General features: G+C 52.3%; 7 protein-coding genes across 7 annotated transcripts; 2 read left to right on the forward strand and 5 right to left on the reverse strand.

Annotated features, from left to right (window-relative positions):
- Positions 1-149: 149 nt before the first annotated feature.
- POSPLADRAFT_1053687 (hypothetical protein) lies at positions 150-4,575 on the reverse strand (the record flags this gene model as incomplete). The annotated part of the gene is made up of 36 exons (XM_024480440.1): positions 150-182; positions 238-265; positions 319-362; positions 419-448; positions 504-530; positions 586-704; positions 756-890; positions 946-978; positions 1,037-1,097; positions 1,167-1,210; positions 1,260-1,311; positions 1,363-1,373; positions 1,426-1,507; positions 1,563-1,638; positions 1,690-1,924; positions 1,985-2,020; positions 2,079-2,091; positions 2,131-2,197; positions 2,255-2,277; positions 2,335-2,406; positions 2,462-2,528; positions 2,586-2,628; positions 2,680-2,688; positions 2,743-2,754; positions 2,815-2,958; positions 3,008-3,055; positions 3,106-3,241; positions 3,289-3,300; positions 3,361-3,373; positions 3,434-3,466; positions 3,520-3,628; positions 3,686-3,752; positions 3,811-3,874; positions 3,928-3,973; positions 4,032-4,185; positions 4,237-4,575. 36 exons carry the CDS (start codon positions 4,573-4,575, stop codon positions 150-152), a joined length of 2,517 nt encoding a protein of 838 aa, XP_024341673.1.
- Positions 4,576-5,374: 799 nt separating this feature from the next.
- POSPLADRAFT_1136322 (hypothetical protein) lies at positions 5,375-6,093 on the forward strand (the record flags this gene model as incomplete). The annotated part of the gene is made up of 3 exons (XM_024484666.1): positions 5,375-5,406; positions 5,456-5,803; positions 5,853-6,093. The coding sequence occupies 3 exons, from the start codon at positions 5,375-5,377 to the stop codon at positions 6,091-6,093; spliced, it is 621 nt and encodes a 206-aa protein (XP_024341674.1).
- A 403-nt stretch (positions 6,094-6,496) lies between these two features.
- Positions 6,497-8,541, reverse strand: POSPLADRAFT_1064957 (hypothetical protein; the record flags this gene model as incomplete). The annotated part of the gene is made up of 7 exons (XM_024481876.1): positions 6,497-6,637; positions 6,686-7,264; positions 7,317-7,533; positions 7,592-8,024; positions 8,074-8,312; positions 8,366-8,405; positions 8,462-8,541. 6 exons carry the CDS (start codon positions 8,539-8,541, stop codon positions 6,957-6,959), a joined length of 1,317 nt encoding a protein of 438 aa, XP_024341675.1. The 3' UTR covers positions 6,497-6,637; positions 6,686-6,956.
- A 385-nt stretch (positions 8,542-8,926) lies between these two features.
- POSPLADRAFT_1135502 (hypothetical protein) lies at positions 8,927-9,739 on the forward strand (the record flags this gene model as incomplete). Its single annotated transcript, XM_024484587.1, has 2 exons — positions 8,927-9,273; positions 9,343-9,739. The coding sequence occupies 2 exons, from the start codon at positions 8,927-8,929 to the stop codon at positions 9,737-9,739; spliced, it is 744 nt and encodes a 247-aa protein (XP_024341676.1).
- Positions 9,740-10,115: 376 nt separating this feature from the next.
- Positions 10,116-11,614, reverse strand: POSPLADRAFT_1053691 (hypothetical protein; the record flags this gene model as incomplete). Its single annotated transcript, XM_024480441.1, has 12 exons — positions 10,116-10,259; positions 10,316-10,392; positions 10,447-10,524; positions 10,580-10,631; positions 10,688-10,769; positions 10,823-11,015; positions 11,068-11,106; positions 11,172-11,193; positions 11,245-11,269; positions 11,325-11,337; positions 11,394-11,419; positions 11,475-11,614. The coding sequence occupies 12 exons, from the start codon at positions 11,612-11,614 to the stop codon at positions 10,116-10,118; spliced, it is 891 nt and encodes a 296-aa protein (XP_024341677.1).
- Positions 11,615-12,021: 407 nt separating this feature from the next.
- On the reverse strand, positions 12,022-15,684 carry POSPLADRAFT_1166981 (hypothetical protein). Its single transcript, XM_024487945.1, has 5 exons — positions 15,674-15,684; positions 15,519-15,615; positions 14,581-15,455; positions 12,566-14,529; positions 12,022-12,514 (listed from the first exon to the last, which is right to left on the reverse strand). Exons 3-5 carry the CDS (start codon positions 15,444-15,446, stop codon positions 12,162-12,164), a joined length of 3,183 nt encoding a protein of 1,060 aa, XP_024341678.1. The 5' UTR covers positions 15,447-15,455; positions 15,519-15,615; positions 15,674-15,684; the 3' UTR covers positions 12,022-12,161.
- A 270-nt stretch (positions 15,685-15,954) lies between these two features.
- Positions 15,955-19,165, reverse strand: POSPLADRAFT_1064960 (hypothetical protein; the record flags this gene model as incomplete). The annotated part of the gene is made up of 12 exons (XM_024481877.1): positions 15,955-16,078; positions 16,159-16,236; positions 16,295-16,552; positions 16,606-17,082; positions 17,143-17,404; positions 17,458-17,477; positions 17,530-17,817; positions 17,871-18,387; positions 18,439-18,554; positions 18,606-18,932; positions 18,983-19,083; positions 19,138-19,165. 12 exons carry the CDS (start codon positions 19,163-19,165, stop codon positions 16,037-16,039), a joined length of 2,514 nt encoding a protein of 837 aa, XP_024341679.1. The 3' UTR covers positions 15,955-16,036.
- Positions 19,166-20,017: the final 852 nt, after the last annotated feature.

Genomic DNA, 20,017 nt, shown 5'->3' on the forward strand with positions numbered 1-20,017 from the left:
GACAGAAGTAGATCTCGTCTAAGCAAAGCGTATTCAAGGGACTACTGCACTATCATACACGCTACCGATACGTCTACTTCCTGGCAGGCGGACAAGTCGAGGAATCAGGAACTCCAACACCTTTCACAGAAGTATCCACGCATGTTACTTCAACCTTCTTGCTGAGTGACCTTGCAATAGTCCTATAGCGTCTCCTCATTAATATGCGAGCATAAATGTCATAGACATGAGGCATACCGCATTGCCATCGGGATTCAATGCCCAGCTACAAGTATTTCATGAGCATCAAGGAACACAGCATTGTCGAGACACACTTACAAGGGGATATCCACGGTGACGCCTCCGGCACCTGCAAGCGCAAACTTCGAGACGGCAAACTAGTTAGGCAAGACCAACGGCCACGCTAAAGTCCACGTACCGAGAAGATGAAGACGAAGACTTGAGAGCCCTGTGCGTGCAGACTCGTGAGTAGTTAAATTGCCAAACACAAACGAGCAACATACACCATCCACGGCTGCGCCCAGTAAGTACTAGATGACAGATTCAATTGGTTTGCCAGTGAATCCTTCACAATTAGCGACTTACATTGTACTTTCGGAACCAACCAGCCCGGTACTTGCGGATGTAGAAGTGGGAAGTGAGCCCAATCAGCATCCAAGTATTGATATACCCATTGGTACCACCGGCCAGGTCACCGATACATGCTGGGGGTATACGGTCACATTATGGGTACAAAGTTAATGGACGAGACACACCAGCTAGTACTGCCGTATTCACGTGCAATATCCAGGACCAGCGGTATTTCTTATATAGAAGCCACGGGATAACAGGCAAGGCAAGTCCGATGACGATGCCCAGCGGAACGATGAAGTACGGGCCACCAGAACCATCTACGGACCGGTTGTCAAAATCCATACATAAGTCAGTACTACACGGTGGACGTACAGATCTCTTTTCCGAGCGCGCCCCATAGCACAGCTATAATAGTTCATTAAAATACGGCTTAGAAAAGGAGGCGGCACGAGATTTGCGGTACCGTTGGCATTGTACGATTGGATCTGCTGTCCGCTCCAAACACGCGTGCCTTCGTTGCTCAGCTAGCGTTGAACATCACGTCAGATCCTCGAAACATCTCTGGGTCAGATTGTGTTGATTCATCAACGTACCAGGATAGTGCGCTCGTTACGAACAACGGTTTGCATGATCACATCTACGGGACCTTAATTGAGTACTAGAATGGGGTAGCACGAAAGCCGTACAGTTGAGCAGAGCGCCGACGACGGTACCCGCGACTTGTACTGAGAATGTCACCTACGGAACACGCTTAAAAAAGGTAAATATTTGAGCTGTGAAAGGGCGTACTCTAGGAGGTACTGTGCATGCGGTCAGGTCCGCGTCATGAAAGCCAAATACGCAACCACTTACGTTTCGTGTATTGCCCCAGCTTGAGATCACTCAGCATACTCGCCGCCTGAATGAGGGACTGGCTGGAATACAACTCGAAGTACTGTTCACAGAGTAAGTAAATTGAGCCGCGTCCCAGGAACTACCGCCGAACTTACCATATTGGCTTGGGACGACCCAGGGATCAACGCAGAAGCGAAGATCTGGAAAAGGTTGGTAATTCCGGGCACCCAGCTGTAGTAAAAATTCAGCCAGAGGATACAGGCTGATTGTATCAAGACTCACGCTGCCACCGCTTGCATCGCGCCGTAGAATGGCAGGATCATGGCAGCAAACAACAGAGCAATTATCAGGGCCCACCATGGCAATCTGCGTGCGAGAATGGTTAAAGCACGAAGGAAAACCTTGGGGATGGATTTACCCAGATCGCTCAGTGTATGCGCACACCACTGTACACGGATCGTGTTACGCAAACGCCACAGGGTGAAATATAGAGGAACCTTACTCGCTGTGATGAATGCTGCAATAGTAGAATATCGAATCAGATGACAGATAACAACGAGAAAAGGAGGGCGCATACCGCCAAGGGTAATACAACCATACCACCACAACGGGACTGACAGGGAAGGTGAGCCACATGTTCGGCTGATTGTCCTGAAAAGCCGACTACGTACCCTCCTTGTAGATCTACATCGAGTAGGTGTATTCTGTCAACATCTGACATACACGAGTAAGAATATCCCCTGCCTTCATCTTCTGGTAATGCAGATCTGCGGGTGTCTTGCCATGGAAACTAGATCGACACAAATGTCACCAACGACATAGCGCACGAGGTCGATGGATGGCATACTAGTCCATGAACGCTTCCCAAAGCTATCCCATGTCCAAATCATACGTCAGGCGTTAGCGCACAGTTAGCCAACCACACACCTCCTTCCCGTGCCACAGGCCGATATGGACAAAGGTAGCGCCTATAGACAAGTTGACACCGAGGTTATAGATCTACACAGGAGACATCTTAGACCCGTTATTATGTCCATCGAACAATGATACGTACGACGGTGGAACCGCTCTGCCACGGTTGGCCAACCTCTGCGTATGCTGTCTTGTTGAGACTTTGATCGCTGCACAACAGACGCGTTGGGTGCGGAAAAACGGTACGCCGGAACGGAGGGACTCACGAAGTGAGGATCAAATTCTGATCGTAGATGGTTCCATTTTGGACTGGAAAACAAAATGAGGCACCTGTACGTCCGGCGTTTTAGTATGAAGCACTTACAGAACCTGAGGGTTTATGAAATATTCGAGGTCAGTACATAGGCAGTTGCGGGCTCATACCACGCACAAGTTCTGTGGGTAGCCAAAGAGTGAGCTTCTTATTTTTCATGCTCAAGATATTCAAAATCTTACCTGTGAGATGAATGGGAAGTTCTGGGAGTACCTGAGTCAAAGAGTCAGCGACATTGCACCAGCTTGTATAACCGAGGGCAGACCAAGTATTGGTAGCAAAGATGGCGGGAAGAAGAACGTAGTTGATCGCCCAACCGACATAAGCTGGCGATTGGGTCAGTAACCACCTTCATGCTTGTTTCTAGGCACATACTAGATATCTGCGTCGGCAACGGCTGATAAAACGGGGCGCTCGTAATATCTAGCGCGTTGACATCAGTAGCAGCTAGGCAGACAGGCAAATGCACCTACTGGCCCAATCCAGCCCGAAGCCCATCAGTCCCATCCCCTCGTTTCCCTCAGCCCCGCCAAAGATATATGACACCCAGTTGGAGTTTCTTGCACATAAGCAAACAATATTGAACGAGCCAAGCAGCGGCGCGATCCACTGTTCCAATCATTAGGGACGTCTCTCATGATGAGCACTGGCATCACCTCTGGGAACCACTATCGGGCACAATCACTTGTCAGATGGCGTGAGCGCAGATCAACGGACAGAATGCTGACCTCGTATACAAAGCTGTCATCATGCGACGGCTGATTAGCCCATTGGTCGAGGAAAGGTAATACAAATGCCTACATCACCGCAGTCATGATCCAGAAGAAGCGGAATCTATAGATCAAGGCTGTCAGAGGTGCAATTACACGGCACGCGATCTGCCTTACCGTTTGCCTTGGAGCATCTCTCCCTTCGATCGGTGCAGCACATCAAAGAGATTCACGTAAATCAGATTCTGCGGGTACAGCATGATCGTCGGATACACAAGGAATGCACCTGTGTGCTCAGGAGCTTCAGCAAGTTTTCAAACTGATATAGAGGATATTAACGCACGGAACATTCCTGCAAATCCATAGCCAATTAACTGGGAAGCCAGAAGGGTGAATATCGCGTTTCCCGGCTGTGGGAAAACCGAAAGAAATCAGAAAGACGTGGAACGACGGTGGCACACGATTTACGTTAACTGTGATCCCGTAGAAGAGATCGTCTGAGGCGAACACGAAGCATGCCTGCGCGGCAGTGCTGTCAAGTTTCTCCGTCAGTCCGCACTCTGCACTAGGTGTATAGCTACATACGCAGCAGTGTTCGCGAGGATCTGAGCACCGACGTGTTCCTTGATATCTGGAAAGCGCAGAGAGCTATGAATACCTTGTTAAGTCTGCGAGTATGATATACATACTGAACGGTCCAGGGTTCATGAACCTCCAAAACCAGTTACCGTTGTTAAAGCGAGTTCCGGGACCAGGAATCCCGACTTCAAGCAGACGCCCGATCATGTAGGCGAGCAGCTGGAGGAATAAAGCCGAGACACTGATGACCTGTGGGCGGAATTGCTACATACGAACCTAAGTATGGGCCGCAGAATCCGAGTTTCTGGGACTTACAAAGAGCATACCGAGGACAGCACCGAAGACGGCGAGACCGACGCCGGTGAACCACATGCGAAACGTGTGGATGATCAAATTAGGGTCGTCATCGCTGCTCACGAGAGCCCTACTGAAGTCCTCAGCAGTCTCCAGCACTTTTTCCTTGCCGTTATCATTGTACAGCTTCTCGTCAACTTCGTATTCGTTGGCAGAAACATTCGAGCTGGAAACCCGCTTTGTGAGTTCCACGTCGGCTTCGTAGTCGCGCTTTTCATCCATGCTATGTTGCAGTCCGGAGACCATCTCAGCCACATCGGAAGCCTCTACAGGGGCAAGCTCGTGGTCAAGGAGAGCCATGATGAGCGAGATGAGCCACACTCAAGCAGTCGTCCGAGGAGTGAGGAGAAGCTGGGAGCGCAGGAGATGTGAAAGTGCCCAGGTTCATAAAGCCCACGGACGATGAGCCCTATCGCGGAACATATGTCGTGCCTGGAGGCCAAAATTAAGTAGGAGATACGCATAGTCTATGCTCGTTTGGTAATCTCCGGTGGGAATGACGAGAACCGCAATTATCATCCAGTGAGTAATACACCTAGGCGTACGTCGAGAGACACGTGAAAGAGACAACCATGACGCATGGAGCGGGAGCATATGGGACAATACACAGCGATAGTTGCACAAACGCACCGGGGCACACGACCGGCTTTTCCAGGACCGCATGCTGAAGCTGATTCATTTATCATAGATTCCGAGGTGACACAGTCCGCTGTGTACTAAGTTTCTTATCTGTGGAAAAGTGAGCTTATTCTTAAGATAAACCTCTTCATGCTATACTCCGTGTCAGAACTGCGTTCCTACAGAGGTGGTGGTGAGTTAAGTCGGTTGAGAGCCTGCGGTTCAGGTGTCATGCAGAGGCCGCGCTCCAGCGAAGATCGCACGGTTCAGTCAGGGTCATTTGAATCCAGAATAGATTCCCTTCAGACTCATGTTTCTGGTGTGAAGCATAGTAACAGCTTCGACCGGACAGCAACGAGTGAGGATGAGAAATGCTTCAAGATCCAACCGAGCGTGGTGGCGTTGCCGAGGTTTAGCCGAGCCGATCGAAGGGCCAAGTTATGTGCGCCTAAGTATCCTGATCTCGATCTATTCGCTCCCGATGGCAGTCAATGCAGACGAAGACACAGAATTGTAAGCCATTGCAGTGTGTGTTACGCAGGTCTATCCAACCATCTCATAGCAATGATGCCCTCCGCAAGCACGGTATCCTCCCCCCGCGCGAGCCGCCTCCCTCACCCTCTCAACCGCCGTCGCCCACCCTCGAGGAGGCGCTAGGCGATCTCACACCTGCGGAACTCAGAGAGCTCGGCGAAGATGCGAACGACTCAGAGACAGAGCGCGTGGTTGAGAACCACCGGCGGCAGCGCGTGGCAGAGCTGCGCAAACAGGAGAAGGCACGCTTCGGTCGCGTCTACCCCATAGGGCGGGACGAATACACGAGGGAAGTCACCGAGGCGAGCAAGGTTACCGAGGAAGGCAAGCCGGAGTCGCATGGGACCGGCGTTGTGTGTTTCCTCTATAAGGACGGGTGAGTGGCATCCCTCGATGAGCAGAGTCAGCGACTAAGTAGCCCGCAGTATTCCTCGCAGCGATCGTGCATTTGAGCATATCCGAATTTTGGCGCAACGGCACCCAGACACGAAGTTCGTATCCATGGTTGGGGACAAATGCATCCAGAACCTCCCGGACACTCGAATTCCTATGTTTATTGTTTACCGCAACGGTGAGGTACTCAACCAGGTCGTGGCATGGGGCGCAGACCGAGAACGGCGTATTGAAGGTCGGTCTAAGGCAGCTTCAGATCCCAGTTCGCGCTAATTGCCTGTCTCAGAACTGGAAGCCGTATTGATTCTGGCGGGCGCGATAGTCCCGCAGCAACGCCCACCGCCCAAAGAGCGTGGCTCAAGGAGCGACAGTTCGGAAGACGAAGACGACACCGACGATGAGCCATCGTCAAGGATGCGTTCTGCAGCAACCAGGACAAATCACAAGAGCGCAAAGAACATAAGGCAAGCCAAGGAAGATTCGGACTCAGACTTTGATCTGTAACGAGTATTGTTTCGTTATGTATGATGAGCAAAGAATCTATGTAATGTAAAAGTACTTGTTAGGGAGAGCATCTGACACCAATGTCAATCCGTGAAATGTTTATAATTTGCATCTTGCCACGGGACATCTTGACAATTTCGATGCTGTGCCCGCGAAGCAATTCTGACGAACGTTTGCGAAATAAAAACATGGTTGTAAAACGTCCGCTGATGTTAACGAGGTGATACAACGATACAAGACTCAAGACAATGAGCTAGACAGCAATAGCATCGACACAAGCGAGTTAACAAATACAAAGTGAGGTCGACAAGTTCTATGGCGCAAGTCAGCATGATTCAAGGCCAGCTGAAGACGTACATACCTTCATTTGACTTTCAGAACATGTCATATAACCATGCAGGCCACGCTGCTGATCCTAGAATCTGCCCGTACGTTGTTGGCTTGTGGGCTTCGTCTTCCACACTCTCGCGACAGCCTCCCCGCCACCGAATTCCGCGACTGCGACATCCGACGTCTTCTCCGCGTGTCCCTATCTTGCACTTCACTTCCGCCCCTGCGCGCACTCCCCCTGTCTCCCACCCCACCCGGCGTGCCCTCGTCAGGTAGGGCTCCCTTCGGAGCCACCACGTAAGTCAGAGATCCTCCTCGTCGCTCAAAAACTCGTCCTCGCCCTCGTCATCGACGCTCGCTAGGTTCGTGAAGTCAACCTTATAGCGCAGCAGGCCCCCGATCCCGCCGAAACCCTTCACGAACTGTGCGCCCTCCTGAGAGCGGTTGGTTACGAACTCGAGGTTTGCGCCGAACTCCTTGTACTTCTCCGCAAACCACTCAAGCAGCGACTGCGATTCACACGCCTGCTCCATCTCTGTGTTGGTCGACTTGTCGATGAACTTTTCACGGTCCTTCTCCTGCTCCTTATTGACGTGGACAACGATCTCCTCTGGAGAAGATGATTGAGCATAACACCCCGTGATCGCTTGACATATGCTTACCGCCAGCAGCGTTCCGGAGTACGTAGCGAGTTGTGTCCAGGTTCTCCCAGACGATGAGCGTTTCAACAGCTCCCAACTCCAAAGCCTTTAGGGTATCGTCGATACCGAAGCAGTACTTGCCAGTATCTTGACTGATTTCGTCGAAATACTTTTGGATCAACTTCTTCTCTTGCACGAATTTTACGTTCGCCAGAGATTCTGCTGCAAGTTCAATCGCCTGCATGCATCGACGCTCGTCAGACAGGCAAGACAACGCATTGAAGATGGCAGCGGACCTGGTTGAAGCCGTTCTCGCCACCGTAACTGACATCGACAACCTTGAGGATCTTCGCGACTAAACGCGGATCAAACATGTCGCTCTGACTCAACTCCGTCTTGAAGTCTGCGCTTCCCGCCAATACGAGACCCGTCACGTTGACTTTGTCGCTCGTAATGAAGTGCTGTACAGCCAACTCGGCGACTTTCCGGACGTAGTTGTGTCGCTTCTCGTCACGGAGACGGGCGAAACGCAGCGCGGACTGACCACCACGGCCGTGCTTCTTCGGCAGGTCGACCGTGAATTTGTGAATGACCTCGCGGGTGTTGCCTGCGACAGTACCAAAGAGCGTACCGTTTCCATCCATGACGATGAAGCCGAACTTGGAGTCCGACTCGAGAAGCTCCTGCAGTGCCTCGGTGTGGAACTTGTTGTCACAGAGATACAGCGACCTGTATACTATGAGAAAGACAGAACAAACATGACGACTCAGAGACGTACGTATTGATAGGCTTGTGCGGCTCAAAATCGAAAGACACTTTCTTTTCCTTGCCCTCATCGGTCAAGATGGTGCCCACGAACAGCACAAGACCGTTGGGTGGGACGCGATTGTACAGCTTCAATCGCTGCTGAGTACTCGTGATGGCAGCCAACACAGAAAGCCGGTTCACTCGAGACTTGATGTTGGAAGCCGTTCCGTATTCCTGCGTCAACATCGCAGAGACCCTCGAGATTTGATCCTAACGCATGCCAGTGAGCAATCTTCCCAGAATCTACACAGTAGCGCATATACTTTTGGAGGAATGATTAAACTAATCATGGATGTGCCCGCCCTGCATGTCCGATGAGGTTCCCGGCCATAGTGTGAGCTGAAGAGTCCGCAACGTACCCCCTGGCGGCGTCAAGGCTCTTGATGAGCTTCTTGACCTTCCACATCTGGATATTCTGCTCTGCTGGGTCCTGACTCATCTTGGCGCACGGTGGAGGTCCTTTCTCTAGCGATTATGCGGGACCACTCAGCGCGGAGAGAGTGAGGAGGAAGAGAGGGCAGAGACGACGGAGCGGCCCAAAATTTCGTCGATCAAGATGGCACAGGATAGGCGCCACCAGTTACCGCCTCGATCAATTACTTATCCGAGTAATCAGGTTCCTGACGTAATTACAGCAGTCTCGTTTATCCGATTCCTAATACATTTATGTATACTTTCTCACTGACCACAAGCTTCCCCATCGCCTCTCGTCTTGGGCTCATCATATGTCCGACAATGGGCGAAAGCGCAAGGCCGACTCTCAGGGCGAGATTTTGAATGCTAAGCGTATACGGACGGAGCCGACTGTAACGCACAGTGACACAATGCCAGACGCGGGGCCATCCCAAATAATAGTAGCACCAGTCCCCGAGAAGGATACCCTTGAACGAGTCGCTCCCATCTCCAACGGAACGTCCGAAGAAAATACCACCGAAATCATTCACGTAGACGTGCAGCCTGAGCCCACCAACACGCATGCAAGCACGTCCAAACCCACACACACCATTCGGAAACTCGCGCCACAGCGTCCATTTCCAACAGTACCGACGTCCGTGTCCGCGACGGGGCCGCGTTCCGCGCACGCAGAAGGCAAGAACTACATTTGTGTAACGCGCAAAACGCAGTTGGGCGCGTATATGAGACGGTGCAAGGACGTGTTCATGAAGGATGGGTGAGTGCCTGCGTCCTGGTCTCGCCGCCTCATACTGAACTGTAGCGTCTCGTCGCGGCTTTGTGATAGGTACAGGACCCTACATTTGAGTGCAATGGGTGCCGCCATCCCTCACCTCATGCAACTCGCGACGTCGCTGCCGACCATTCTACCGTTCGCGCCAGACGAGGTTCACACGGAAGTTCTGACTGGAACGGTCGAAGTGCATGATGAGCTGATACCAGAGGACGATGATGAAGACATCACATTCCGCACGCGAGGCAAGTCGAGCATCAGCATAGTCATCAAGGTTGGGGATGGCGTCGATGAGGCACCTCAGCGCGGAAAGAGCAAGAGGAGAGGAGCGCTGCCACAGAATACAGTTGCAGCAGCTGGTGGTAATTCACGCGGGGGAAGGAAGGGGCGGCCAAAAGCGACTGGGGATATCAGACAGACCGTCGCAGTCTCCAACGAGATGCCCACTTGAACGGCGTGCATTAGCGCCCCTTGCATCCGGTTCCTACAGGGAGGCACCCATCGAACTGTTTTGCTGTGCATCCACCCATTTTCCCATCATGAGACTATAGCAACTTTTCTTACGTACGGGTCAATCTCATCTGATTCGTGACACTACGTGCGGGGGCGACAGGGTGGGTTGACAAGAATTACAAGAGTAGGGTATGGATCGATAGATAGATAGCAAGTTTCGTCCGTAAGAGCAACGTCACCAAATGATACATGATAAGTTGGTATGAATACAGCAAAGTGAACACAAAGCATTCGACGATGCGAATGCTGATCAAGAGATTACGCCAGAAAGGACAATATAGGAAATGCAGATGGGCATAGTAAGGTCGTCCCTTTCACATCATTTGAATGAGTATCCAGGCAGCCGCCACTGACACTGCAACGATATGCGGCGATGTGGACATGCTGAGTGCGGCGCTAGGTGCCCCCGGGACCGGCAGGAAATGCTTCGCATCCGAAGCTTGCTGCGCAGCGGTTTCCTATGCAGATACAAATCAGACCAGACGGAGAGCGAAAGTCGTCGCCATGGGCGCACCTTGAATGCGACTATCCCGATGAGGATCCCAGCGACGAAGAAGCCGAATGCAATCAAGAGCCAGATGACACCCCATACTGGATGAAACGCATTGGTGGTGATGTTGAACCAAGTAAAATTTTGAAACTTACCTTGAGAAGGGAAGCAGCCACAGATTTTAGCAAACGCGGACGCGTCAGAGCTGTTCACCTTTCGTTCGATTGTGTCGTCTACGAGGCCATATGTTAACATACAAGAGTGAATAGTAGATGTCGTCTAACGTACCTACAATGTCCCACAGAGCATACATGCAGGACATAACTCCTATGAACAGGATCTGCCCCAAGCGACGTATGAGTGAATAAGCGACAGCATGTGAATGGAGTAACGCACGAAGTATCTAAGGGCAACTCCGCCCTCGACAAACCAGAATAGCACGACTAGTCCAGACACGCCCAGAATCAGTACCCATGTCCTGTCGGCTTCGTGTGACATCAATCAGCATGCAAGAAAATCGAATGCGCTTACAGCCAGTCTCTGCGCGCCCACCACAGGGTGAAGATGAAGAAAGCAGCCATCACAAGAGAGGCGACCTTGCTGGCGTTGGTATCAAAGCCACACACAATCAGGGCTGCACCTATGAAACACGATCCGAGGTAACCCGCAGGAAGAGTGAGCCAAGGTATGCCCCCGGACATGCGCGTCGCGCCGCCTTCGTCCGCTACGCAGGAGGTTAGGTGATGGTTGCATTGTCTCAAGGTCGAGAAACGCACGGTCGAGCTCAATAGAGTGTATGCGCGCGCAGGTGAGCACTAGAGAGAAAGTTCAATAAGCCTTATCCAATTTCCAGCACAGCGCGATGCATGTTAGGACATACCGCCCATGAAAGCATGGCTCATCTAGCAAGCGTGTCAGGACGACTTCGTTTTCACAAGTCTTATCCTGCGTACCTCATGGAAGCCGACTGTGAGCAGTCTGAACCCCTCATCAACGTTTGCAGCTCTTGACTAAACGAATGCGCGAGACTCACTTGAACGGGTAGACTACAATCGATTACCTCAGTAAAACGGAGCCTTTTACAATAGACGGAACAGCTCACTAATGTACGACAGATACGGAACATGCCTAATCATAACATTGAATACGGGGAACGACCACAAGTACTGAACACAAGACGTACCACAGGATAGCTATCGCCACAATATAGCAAGCGGCAACAATCAACGTGGTTCGCTGAGTGCTGTTCGGCGTTAGGCTATCTCGAGCACTTCGTGCAAACAGGTCGAAGGTATGCTCAGGATCTCTTCCTGTGTACGGCATTGCAGATGGGTCTCAAGGTCGGTAGATGAATCGATGAAGGTTGGGAGGAAAGTTCAATAAGTGCGTCACGTATGACCGGTATGTACCACATATATCGACCTCGAGGCTGTGTCTTGGCGTGCTGGCATTTAGTAATAGCAAAAGCTGAGCCTGACAGAGCGCAGCAGCCGCAGTGCGCAAGTTAAGGCCTTGAGGCCTAATATGTTCGGCGTTCACTTGTCACAGCCCTCAACGAAGGTTTCGGGATCGGTTCGTCGCTGCATCCGACAAAGCGCTGCGGCTGCATTAATGCGTCGCCGATTGACCTTCGCATTGCACAGGTGTGAGACCAATAGCCCGACCTTGTTTTTTTGAAAAACCGAGCAGCAGTTTACAGACACAGGTGAGCATAAAAAGTCGTGCATATTCATGAAAGACAGGAGTACATAAATGATAGAATTAGTGCTAGGGTACAGGATACGAGACGATGTAACGATATAGCCTGAGGACGTCCTATGAAACACACAGCGAAAGACAACAGCGACGGAATACAGCCGAGAGGTTAGAATTACAACTCGTCGTCGGTGATCTCCTCGCCACGCTTTTTCCGCGCAATGCGCTCCTTCTTGAGCTTACGCGCCTCAGCCGCAGTGATCTTCTTCACTTTCTTCGTCTCGATCTTGTTACCCATCGCGTCGTACTGGTCGTCTTCCTCACCATCCTTCTTGTCGATACGAGGACCGGCACCCTGACCCTCGACCCAGTTATGGCCGGACGCCTCGAGGCGGCCATCGCGCATGGCCCAGACTTCCTTGCACAGGGACTCGGAGAAATCGCGGTTGTGCGTGATAATAAGCACACCACCCTCAAACTCCTGGAGAGCCTTGATGAGCGCAGCAAGCGACTCACGGTCAAGGTAGTCTTCAAAGCATGTATTAGAGCACGTAAAAGAGTAGAATAAGATTTACGCACTGGTCGGCTCATCCAAGCAGATGACGTGCGGTCGTCGCCACGTAGCGGCACCGAGGACCACCTTCACCTTCTGACCACCGGAGAGACCGCGCATCGAGTTGTGCGAGACGAACTCAGGCTCGAGACCAAAGTCCGCGAAGTGCTTCTCGATCTCGCGACGGACGAGCGGACGGAGGAGACCGAGGCGCTGCGCCTCACGGGTGTCGACCTCGAGGACCTTCTTCTCGAAACCACGCTTGATGAGCTCGTCACGCGGGAGCCAGATGTTCTCCGACGAGCTAAGGGCCTTGAACGACACCTCGTACTCGTACGACTGCTTGAGCTTCTTGCGGCCGACGATCTCCTCAATCAGGCGCTTCTGACCTTCGACGACGACTACACCACCCTCCTTCATCTTCTTCTCCTCTTCCTCGGTAATTTGACGATTCGCCTTCATCATCTCCTCCAAGTCCTCACCGGTCTGGTAGCGCCACAACATGTACTCGAGTGGGGTCTTGTCCAGATGGCTATCGATATGGTGGAACGCGTGCTGCGCCACGTAACCGATGACCAAGTTGGGGTGCTTCCAGATCTCACCGCCCCTGTTGGGCTCAAGATCGCCGATGAGCAGCTTGACGAGGGTAGATTTACCAGAGCCGTTAGGACCGAGGACGGCAACACGCGACGAGAGAGACACTTGAAGGGTGATGTCGTAAAGCTGCTGGACAGTCTGAGTCGGGTACTGGAAACCAACTTTACGCATCTTGAGGAGACTCTTCTCCTTTGTCTTGACGCCCTCGAGGAGAGGAGGATCAGGAAGCTTGAATTGGTAATCCTCCTGCGCCTCAAGAGTGTAGTATGAACGCGCCTCGGGAACCTGCTTCATGAAGGCCTCGAGGTTACCCCTGTACCTTCTAAGCTTGAAGCGGTTGAGGTGAAGAACATCGGTGATGGTGTTGTTGAGGAAACTAGAGTCGTGCGAGACGATGATGGATGTGCAGGTCGTCAGGCTGGTGAGGTAGTTCTCGAGCCATGCAACGTTGACAACGTCCAGATGGTTGGTCGGCTCGTCGAGGAGGAGAATATCGGCCTTGAACAGCATGGCGCGAGCCAACGCGAGCTTCATCTTCCAACCACCAGACAGGCTGCCGATGGCCTGCTTCTGACGCTCATCACTGAAACCGACAGATGCCAGCGTCTCCACCACCTCTTCCTTGCTTCCCTGGATACGTGTGTCGGCCAGGATGAAGTCCAACACAGAAGTATCGGCCTCGCTGCCATCAATGTCGTGCTCGACGTAGAAAGTGCGGACCTCATCAGGCGACGGAAATCCTTCGACTTGACCGTTGGTAATGGCGCGCATAAGGGTAGACTTTCCGGTACCGTTGCGACCGCACAGACCGTAGCGATGACCACGCTTCAGGCGAAGAGTAGCGGTGTTGAGTAGGATCTTGGCACCGTACGCCAGCGAGAACTGGCAGTTACACAAATCTTCACCCTCCTCTTCGTCATCAAGAGTTTCTCCCTCGTCCTCCTCCTGCGACGCCGACTTGACGGCCCACTCATTGATGATCGAGATGGGCTCGGGAGATGTGGTAGCAAAGGCGAGGTAAGGAGCAAGCGATTGCCACTCCGAGATGTCAAAGTTCTTGGCGATGACGAGATTGGCGGCAAGGCCACCAGCGTAAGAGATCTCGACGGACGTGGCAACCGGTACGGGGTTAGCGCCCGCCTTCTTGTACAGACCGACGACACTCTGTGCAAGCTGCTTGCCGTCGGCCAGCTTGAAAGGAGGTAGGTCGGAACCGTCACCGGTTGGGACGTCGCCAACCTGACGAAGGGTTGCGATAGCACGGGCGACGACACCGCGAGCTTCAGGGTCGCCGATAGTCGACTCCACCTTGATCAAGCCAGGAAGTAGTTTGGGAATGAAGGGACGAACGGTGACTGCCGAGTCGACAAGCTTGGCCATGTTGTCGACAATACTACAGACAAAAATCAGCGTTTCATTGGATACCCAAACGCAACAAACTTACACTGCGACTTTACGCTTCGTTGCAGTCAGCTTCTCCGAGAGACCACGCGATAGCAACGGGACCATCAGAGACAGTGTGGGCGAATCTACTTCAGAAACGAACGTAGTAGCTGAGAGAAGCGTAATTGTGTTGGGCACCTCCTCGACGGGGTTAATCAGAGCCTTGATTAGAGCTGGAATAAAGCGTTCGATATCCTTGTTGGAGATGAGAGCAGTGGTCTTCTCAAGCGAATCACGCGCCGCCTTCTTCACGTCGGCCTTCGTGTCCCAGATTGCTTCCGAGAGTATAGGAACGATGTCGGGAGTAAGACGAGCAGTCTGAAGAGGCGCACTGGTCACGAGCTGGTTGAGAATCGTGATGGCACCTGTCTTGACTTGCCATTTGCCGGCCGTCTTGATTTCGTGAAGGAGGGCAGGAAGCACATTGGCAGTCGCCCACGCGTTCATGTTCGTGACGTACGCCTTGACTGCATCAATGGCGGCTGTTCGCACAGCGGGCATCTTGTCGGCGAAGGCTTCGATAAGAGCTGCATACAGGCCAGAGTCAACGAAAACGGGCTCCAATGACTTCACGGCGTCTGTCGCGCTAGAGAGGGCAGCAACAGCGCTGGCTGCGCCCTCACGAGCGGCCGGCGACTTCTTGTCGTTGAGCGCTTTGATAATAGCATCTGTGAAGCCAATAGATTGGAGGGCCTTGGGGCCATCCTTTTGAGCGAGCGCGACGAGGGTAGCCGCCGCGGTCCCGCGGGTCGCCTTGTCAGAGACGAAGAGACCGGAAACGTCGAATTGACCGTCCGCAGGCGCAACAGCTGCCTTGAGCGCAGCGGCGGCGGGCGTAGCGGGGGCAGTAGCAGTAGCAGCAGGCATGTCGTTAATCTGCATACCGATGGGACCGTTAGACCCATCCGGAGCCATTAGCACGATCTTCGAGATACTCACTTCTAACGATGATTATGATCGGAGAGCGTGAAAAATGCGTAGTTTCGCGAGAAGACCGTCAAGGATGAGGAACTCTCTATTTTAGCCCGGCAGGAGCCTAAGCGAGGCGTTAAGTACGAGTGCACCATCAAGGGCCAGGAGCAACATGCAATTACCTCTATACGATGAAGAAAAGGGAAGGGGGAGTGTGGGGATAGGGTTCAATTCGCACACTGAGGCTTATATAGCACGTCCTCTCTAAGAGCGGACTATGAAAAATGTCGCGCCGAGGGCACGTGCGCTAGTCCCAGGCCGTGGCTAGCTCCGTTGGCGCGCACAGCATCCGCCCGGGCGAGTCTGCTCCTCGCCCTCAACTGATCATGATCGCAACTTGTGACCACAGCATCCTGGGGTCAGCGTCACCCCACAACGCCGACTCCGCGCTGACGGGGAAGTTCAGGTACAGATAGCGCTTTATTGGCGGCCGATACCGAAGCTACAGGGGAAGAGTAAATCTACGTCCGCGTCCTGCCTTCTGCTTACTCTTCGTTCAATTTGGCGAAGCTGAGCGGAGTGAATTGCTGTGGAAGTCAGAAAAGAAGCATCATCAGTCAACATGCGTGCACCACGTATATCGATCAGTCGATACGAAGACACGTACATATCCTCCTGCCTGGTAATGCTTACTATTCGCCTCGACCCAATGTAGACGCAATGCGTGTAAGAAAGCAGACAGACCCTGCGGTTCGCTAGCCTTGAGCTTGCCGCCATGAGGCGCTGCACGTAACTTTACGTACCTCCATAACACATAGGATGCACACGGTCAAGGTGAACCACATCACGCCCATGAGCGCTATCGCAACAAATCCAAAGATACCAGACATGCCCAAGACACCTTCCAAAGTCATGCTCCACAGAACTTCGGACAGCTGGGCATGGGCGAGCGACAGTGCCCATAGACGGAGATAGGAGGCGGTGTGCGAGATGCAACCTAGACAGAACTCAATGGTGTGAATGACCTGATGGATCACAACCTCGCCGAAATCATGGTGCTCCTGAAAAGGAGTGTATATGAGCTTTTACGTGCACCGAAGAGCTCTGCACTCACGGAATCGTCGTCCATCGATTCTGCGATGGTCCCACCGTTACCCTCTTCTTCGCCTTCGAGCTCCGAATCGGATGTATGGCGGGGGACCTCTTCTGTTCCTAATCCGATATAACCCTGACCTTGAATCTTCTTCATCTCCTTCCATTCCAAGTAGGGCTTCGCGATGAGCAGCCAAGGAACGCAGACGAATGCGATGAGAAGGAGGATCACTTGTACGGAGCTTTGTCCTCGGTACAATTCAGTATCAGGGTCCACAGTTCCGGGAGACAAGAACATCCCGATCAACATGGTGAGTAGGGACGGAGGCCCTGTAGAAGATGTTTCCCAGTTGACTGTCCATTTGTAAATGATGCAGATCACGAGGTAGCCGAAGATTGACTGCAAGAACAGCATCTGAGGAACAAAGTTCGTCCAAATCTCCGACCGACGGTTGAAGAGTATGTGGTTGGGAACTTGTAGGCAGATAGCGAACGTCATCTACATGTACCGAGATCGTAAGAGCGGCGCATAAGCAAGCATACACAATGTACAACTTACGTGGATAACACCGAGCACAATAGACATCTTCATCTTATACGAGTTGGTGAACAAAAGGGCATTGTCGGCGCCGTGCCAGCCAGGGTCAATACCGATGGGATACGTCCAGCCTGTGGGATTGGCAGGGACTGAGTCGTTGCCGTGGTTCACGGGCCACGACCACCCGGAGGGGAATACATGCAACGACTTCGAGAAGATATCGTTGTATAGGAATCCAGTATACATCGAGAATAGACCCATGAGTAGAATGATATAGCGCCCGCTGTGATCAATATTAGCGTGCAAACTACTGCCATGAGTGTTGATGGCTCTCACAAGAAGAATGTGCCGAAAATCTGTAAGACAATAGGTTACTTTGTCGTCAATCACAGCCAAGCGCGATCGTACCTCGCCCAGATCTGCCTTGGCAAGACGCCGCTCGCCTAGAATCATCAATAACGCAGCGCTGAATGTAATAAATCCATGACCGATGTCTCCAAACATGACGGCAAAGAGGAATGGGAAAGTTATGGTGGCAAAGAGGCCCGGGTTCACCTCCTGGTAAGTCGCAATACCATATGCGTCCATGATGGTCTGGAAACCTTCTGTAAACTTGTTGGTGCGGATGAAAGTGGGAGGTGTCTTATTCGTCCTTAGTTCATGTAAGATCGGAGGAACATTGGTGCCCGACTCCTCCTACAGTGGAGTAGTCAGTAGCTGTGACATCAACAATGTAGCCTGGCTCCTACAGTAGCATGCTTGAGGGCGTCCTGGATCATGGGCATATCTCTCGTAGGACACCAGCCCTCGGCGAAAAGCGTCTTCCTGCGTACATCGTAGTTCAAGAGGTTGAGCGTCTCGTATATCAGCTTTTCTTTGCGGACAACGTCGACCCAGCTTGCTAGATTTTCACCAATCTTAACCAATTCGGCTCTGCGGTTCGCACCCGTATTGAATAGTACCACCTGCAAATCCTCCAGGCGCGCTGTGACTTCGCGCATAGAGTCGGAGCGCTTGTCCGCGTTGGCGTCAATCGGATACAGGGTCGCGCCCATGGATTCTGCGACCTTGCGGATCTTGGCGAGTAGCGTGTCTCCGTGAGCAAAGATAATGAACACGTTCTTGCGCGTCTCCTCGCCAGTCGCTGGGTCGACAAACGGTTCCGCGATGTCGGTATGGTTCATATAGAGGTTTCCACGAAGAACACGCCATAGGACACGCTCGAACGTCGGTAAGCGAGACCGTTCAATAGTACCGGCAACAAATCTAACGGGATTGGGTCAGCTATGCAGAGGACCGCACAAGGGTTGACCGTACTCGAGGTCAAATTGCACGCTGCTGCTGAAATACTGAGACTCCCGATCATCGTGTTGCAGCAACGGAGCAGAGCTGTCATCCATGGATGAACGGACTTCTGATTGGTAGCCTGTTGCCTGCCATCCGAGTCAGGCGAAGTATGGTAGCGATATCAGAAGCCGGCTTACCCGCTCGAAGAACACAGCCGTCTCCCGTAGTACATGACGCGCCTCCTCGAGTTCCCTGGTACGCTCACACAGCAGCTGGTAGCTGTCATTCATCTGTATCAAACGTCCCTCATGCTCCTTCAATTTGAGGTCCAACTCGTCCATCGTCTGTGCTGCGCGGGGCCCGACCGTGAGCAGGGGCGCCGAATCGTACAGTGGACGGATAGGAATTTGGTCCTTCTCCTTCTCAATTTGAGTGCTGAAGAATCGTACTCGACGAGCCATCTCGTCGACACGCCGGATCTCCCCGACAAACGAGCGTTGGAAGGGGTTGACATCCGGGTTCAACTACCAGCAATGCTCAACTTACGAAAGCCTTAGACTATGATTGAGCTCACATCCTTGAACTGAACATCCCCGAGCTCGCCAAGTTCTGCGATGGTGTCATGGGCTACTTCTGTCGGTATAATTAACTGCACTAGGCTCATCTGCTCCGAGCCTGTTGGGCCGTTTGAATCCCGATACATGCGGTACACCTGTGAGATTCACTCACGGAACGGAGACGGGTAGTCGTCCCCCATTCTCTCTGTATATCCCGATCTTGGTTGAGTAGATGTGAAGCAAAGCCGGAACGACAGACAAGTGAACGACGCAAGTGCGCTGTACGCAGAGCCAATATTTGCTCCTGCCAAATACACTGCGCCCGCAAGCGCCCCTTTGGCGCCTCGATCGTATTCTCGGCCTCGCTGCGACTCCCAATTTGTTTCCTGACGTTTACTGCAACAGTTTACGTAGACTTATCACCGTCGACCGGCGTCGATGCATGCTGAGAAGGCTCTCTTTTCGTTAAAACTCGCAAGATGTTGCCTGCATTTCGAATTGATGCATCCAGGCCACGGTACGCATCATGCTTCATGCTAAGTTTCAGTGTTGGAAGCGCAGCCTTGTTGAACCCAACGCGGCGAGAATCTTCCTGATCTCGTGGTGAATTTTGTTTTCTTGGAAGCGTTAGCGGCTACATTGGTACACGCTGTCAGAATAACTCCAGCTTGACTGCCAAATTCTTTGATATGGTCAATCCGACCTGTGGGCGTTCCCTCGGTTCGATTGTCAGATCCTCAGTATTGCGGATCATATTCATAGTCTACTAGTTCTCCTCTACAGCTTGACCATCCTTTCGACGCGAAGCTGGGTGTTAAACGTGGCTACAGAACAGCGACATTGCCACTCATGCAGTACAGTGATACTTCCCTAATTCCTCCGCCTTGTTCAACTTTTCTAGTCCTCCAGGTACTAGAAGCATGCAAATGCAGAGAACCACATCAACTACTCCTCTCAATAGCAACCATCTCTACACAACGGTTGTTGTTTCAGCTCCTGAAGCTACTCGAGCACCGCCAATCTCTCCCGCAGTATTGACAGCTTGAGAACCC

The sequence above is a fragment of the Postia placenta genome, assembly GCF_002117355.1.
Source record: "Postia placenta MAD-698-R-SB12 unplaced genomic scaffold POSPLAscaffold_3, whole genome shotgun sequence".
NCBI lineage: Eukaryota > Fungi > Basidiomycota > Agaricomycetes > Polyporales > Adustoporiaceae > Rhodonia > Rhodonia placenta.

What these genes read in the sequence shown, in the direction of transcription:
- POSPLADRAFT_1166981 (XM_024487945.1), bottom strand. Translation starts at nt 15,446, where the DNA reads ATGCCTGCTGCTACTGCTACTGCCCCCGCTACGCCCGCCGCCGCTGCG. An exon ending in ACGAAGCGTAAAGTCGCAGT is followed by an intron (nt 14,530 to 14,580) that starts GTAAGTTTGTTG and finishes TTTTGTCTGTAG; the next exon opens with TATTGTCGACAACATGGCCA. An exon ending in CTGCTTGGATGAGCCGACCA is followed by an intron (nt 12,515 to 12,565) that starts GTGCGTAAATCT and finishes CATGCTTTGAAG; the next exon opens with ACTACCTTGACCGTGAGTCG.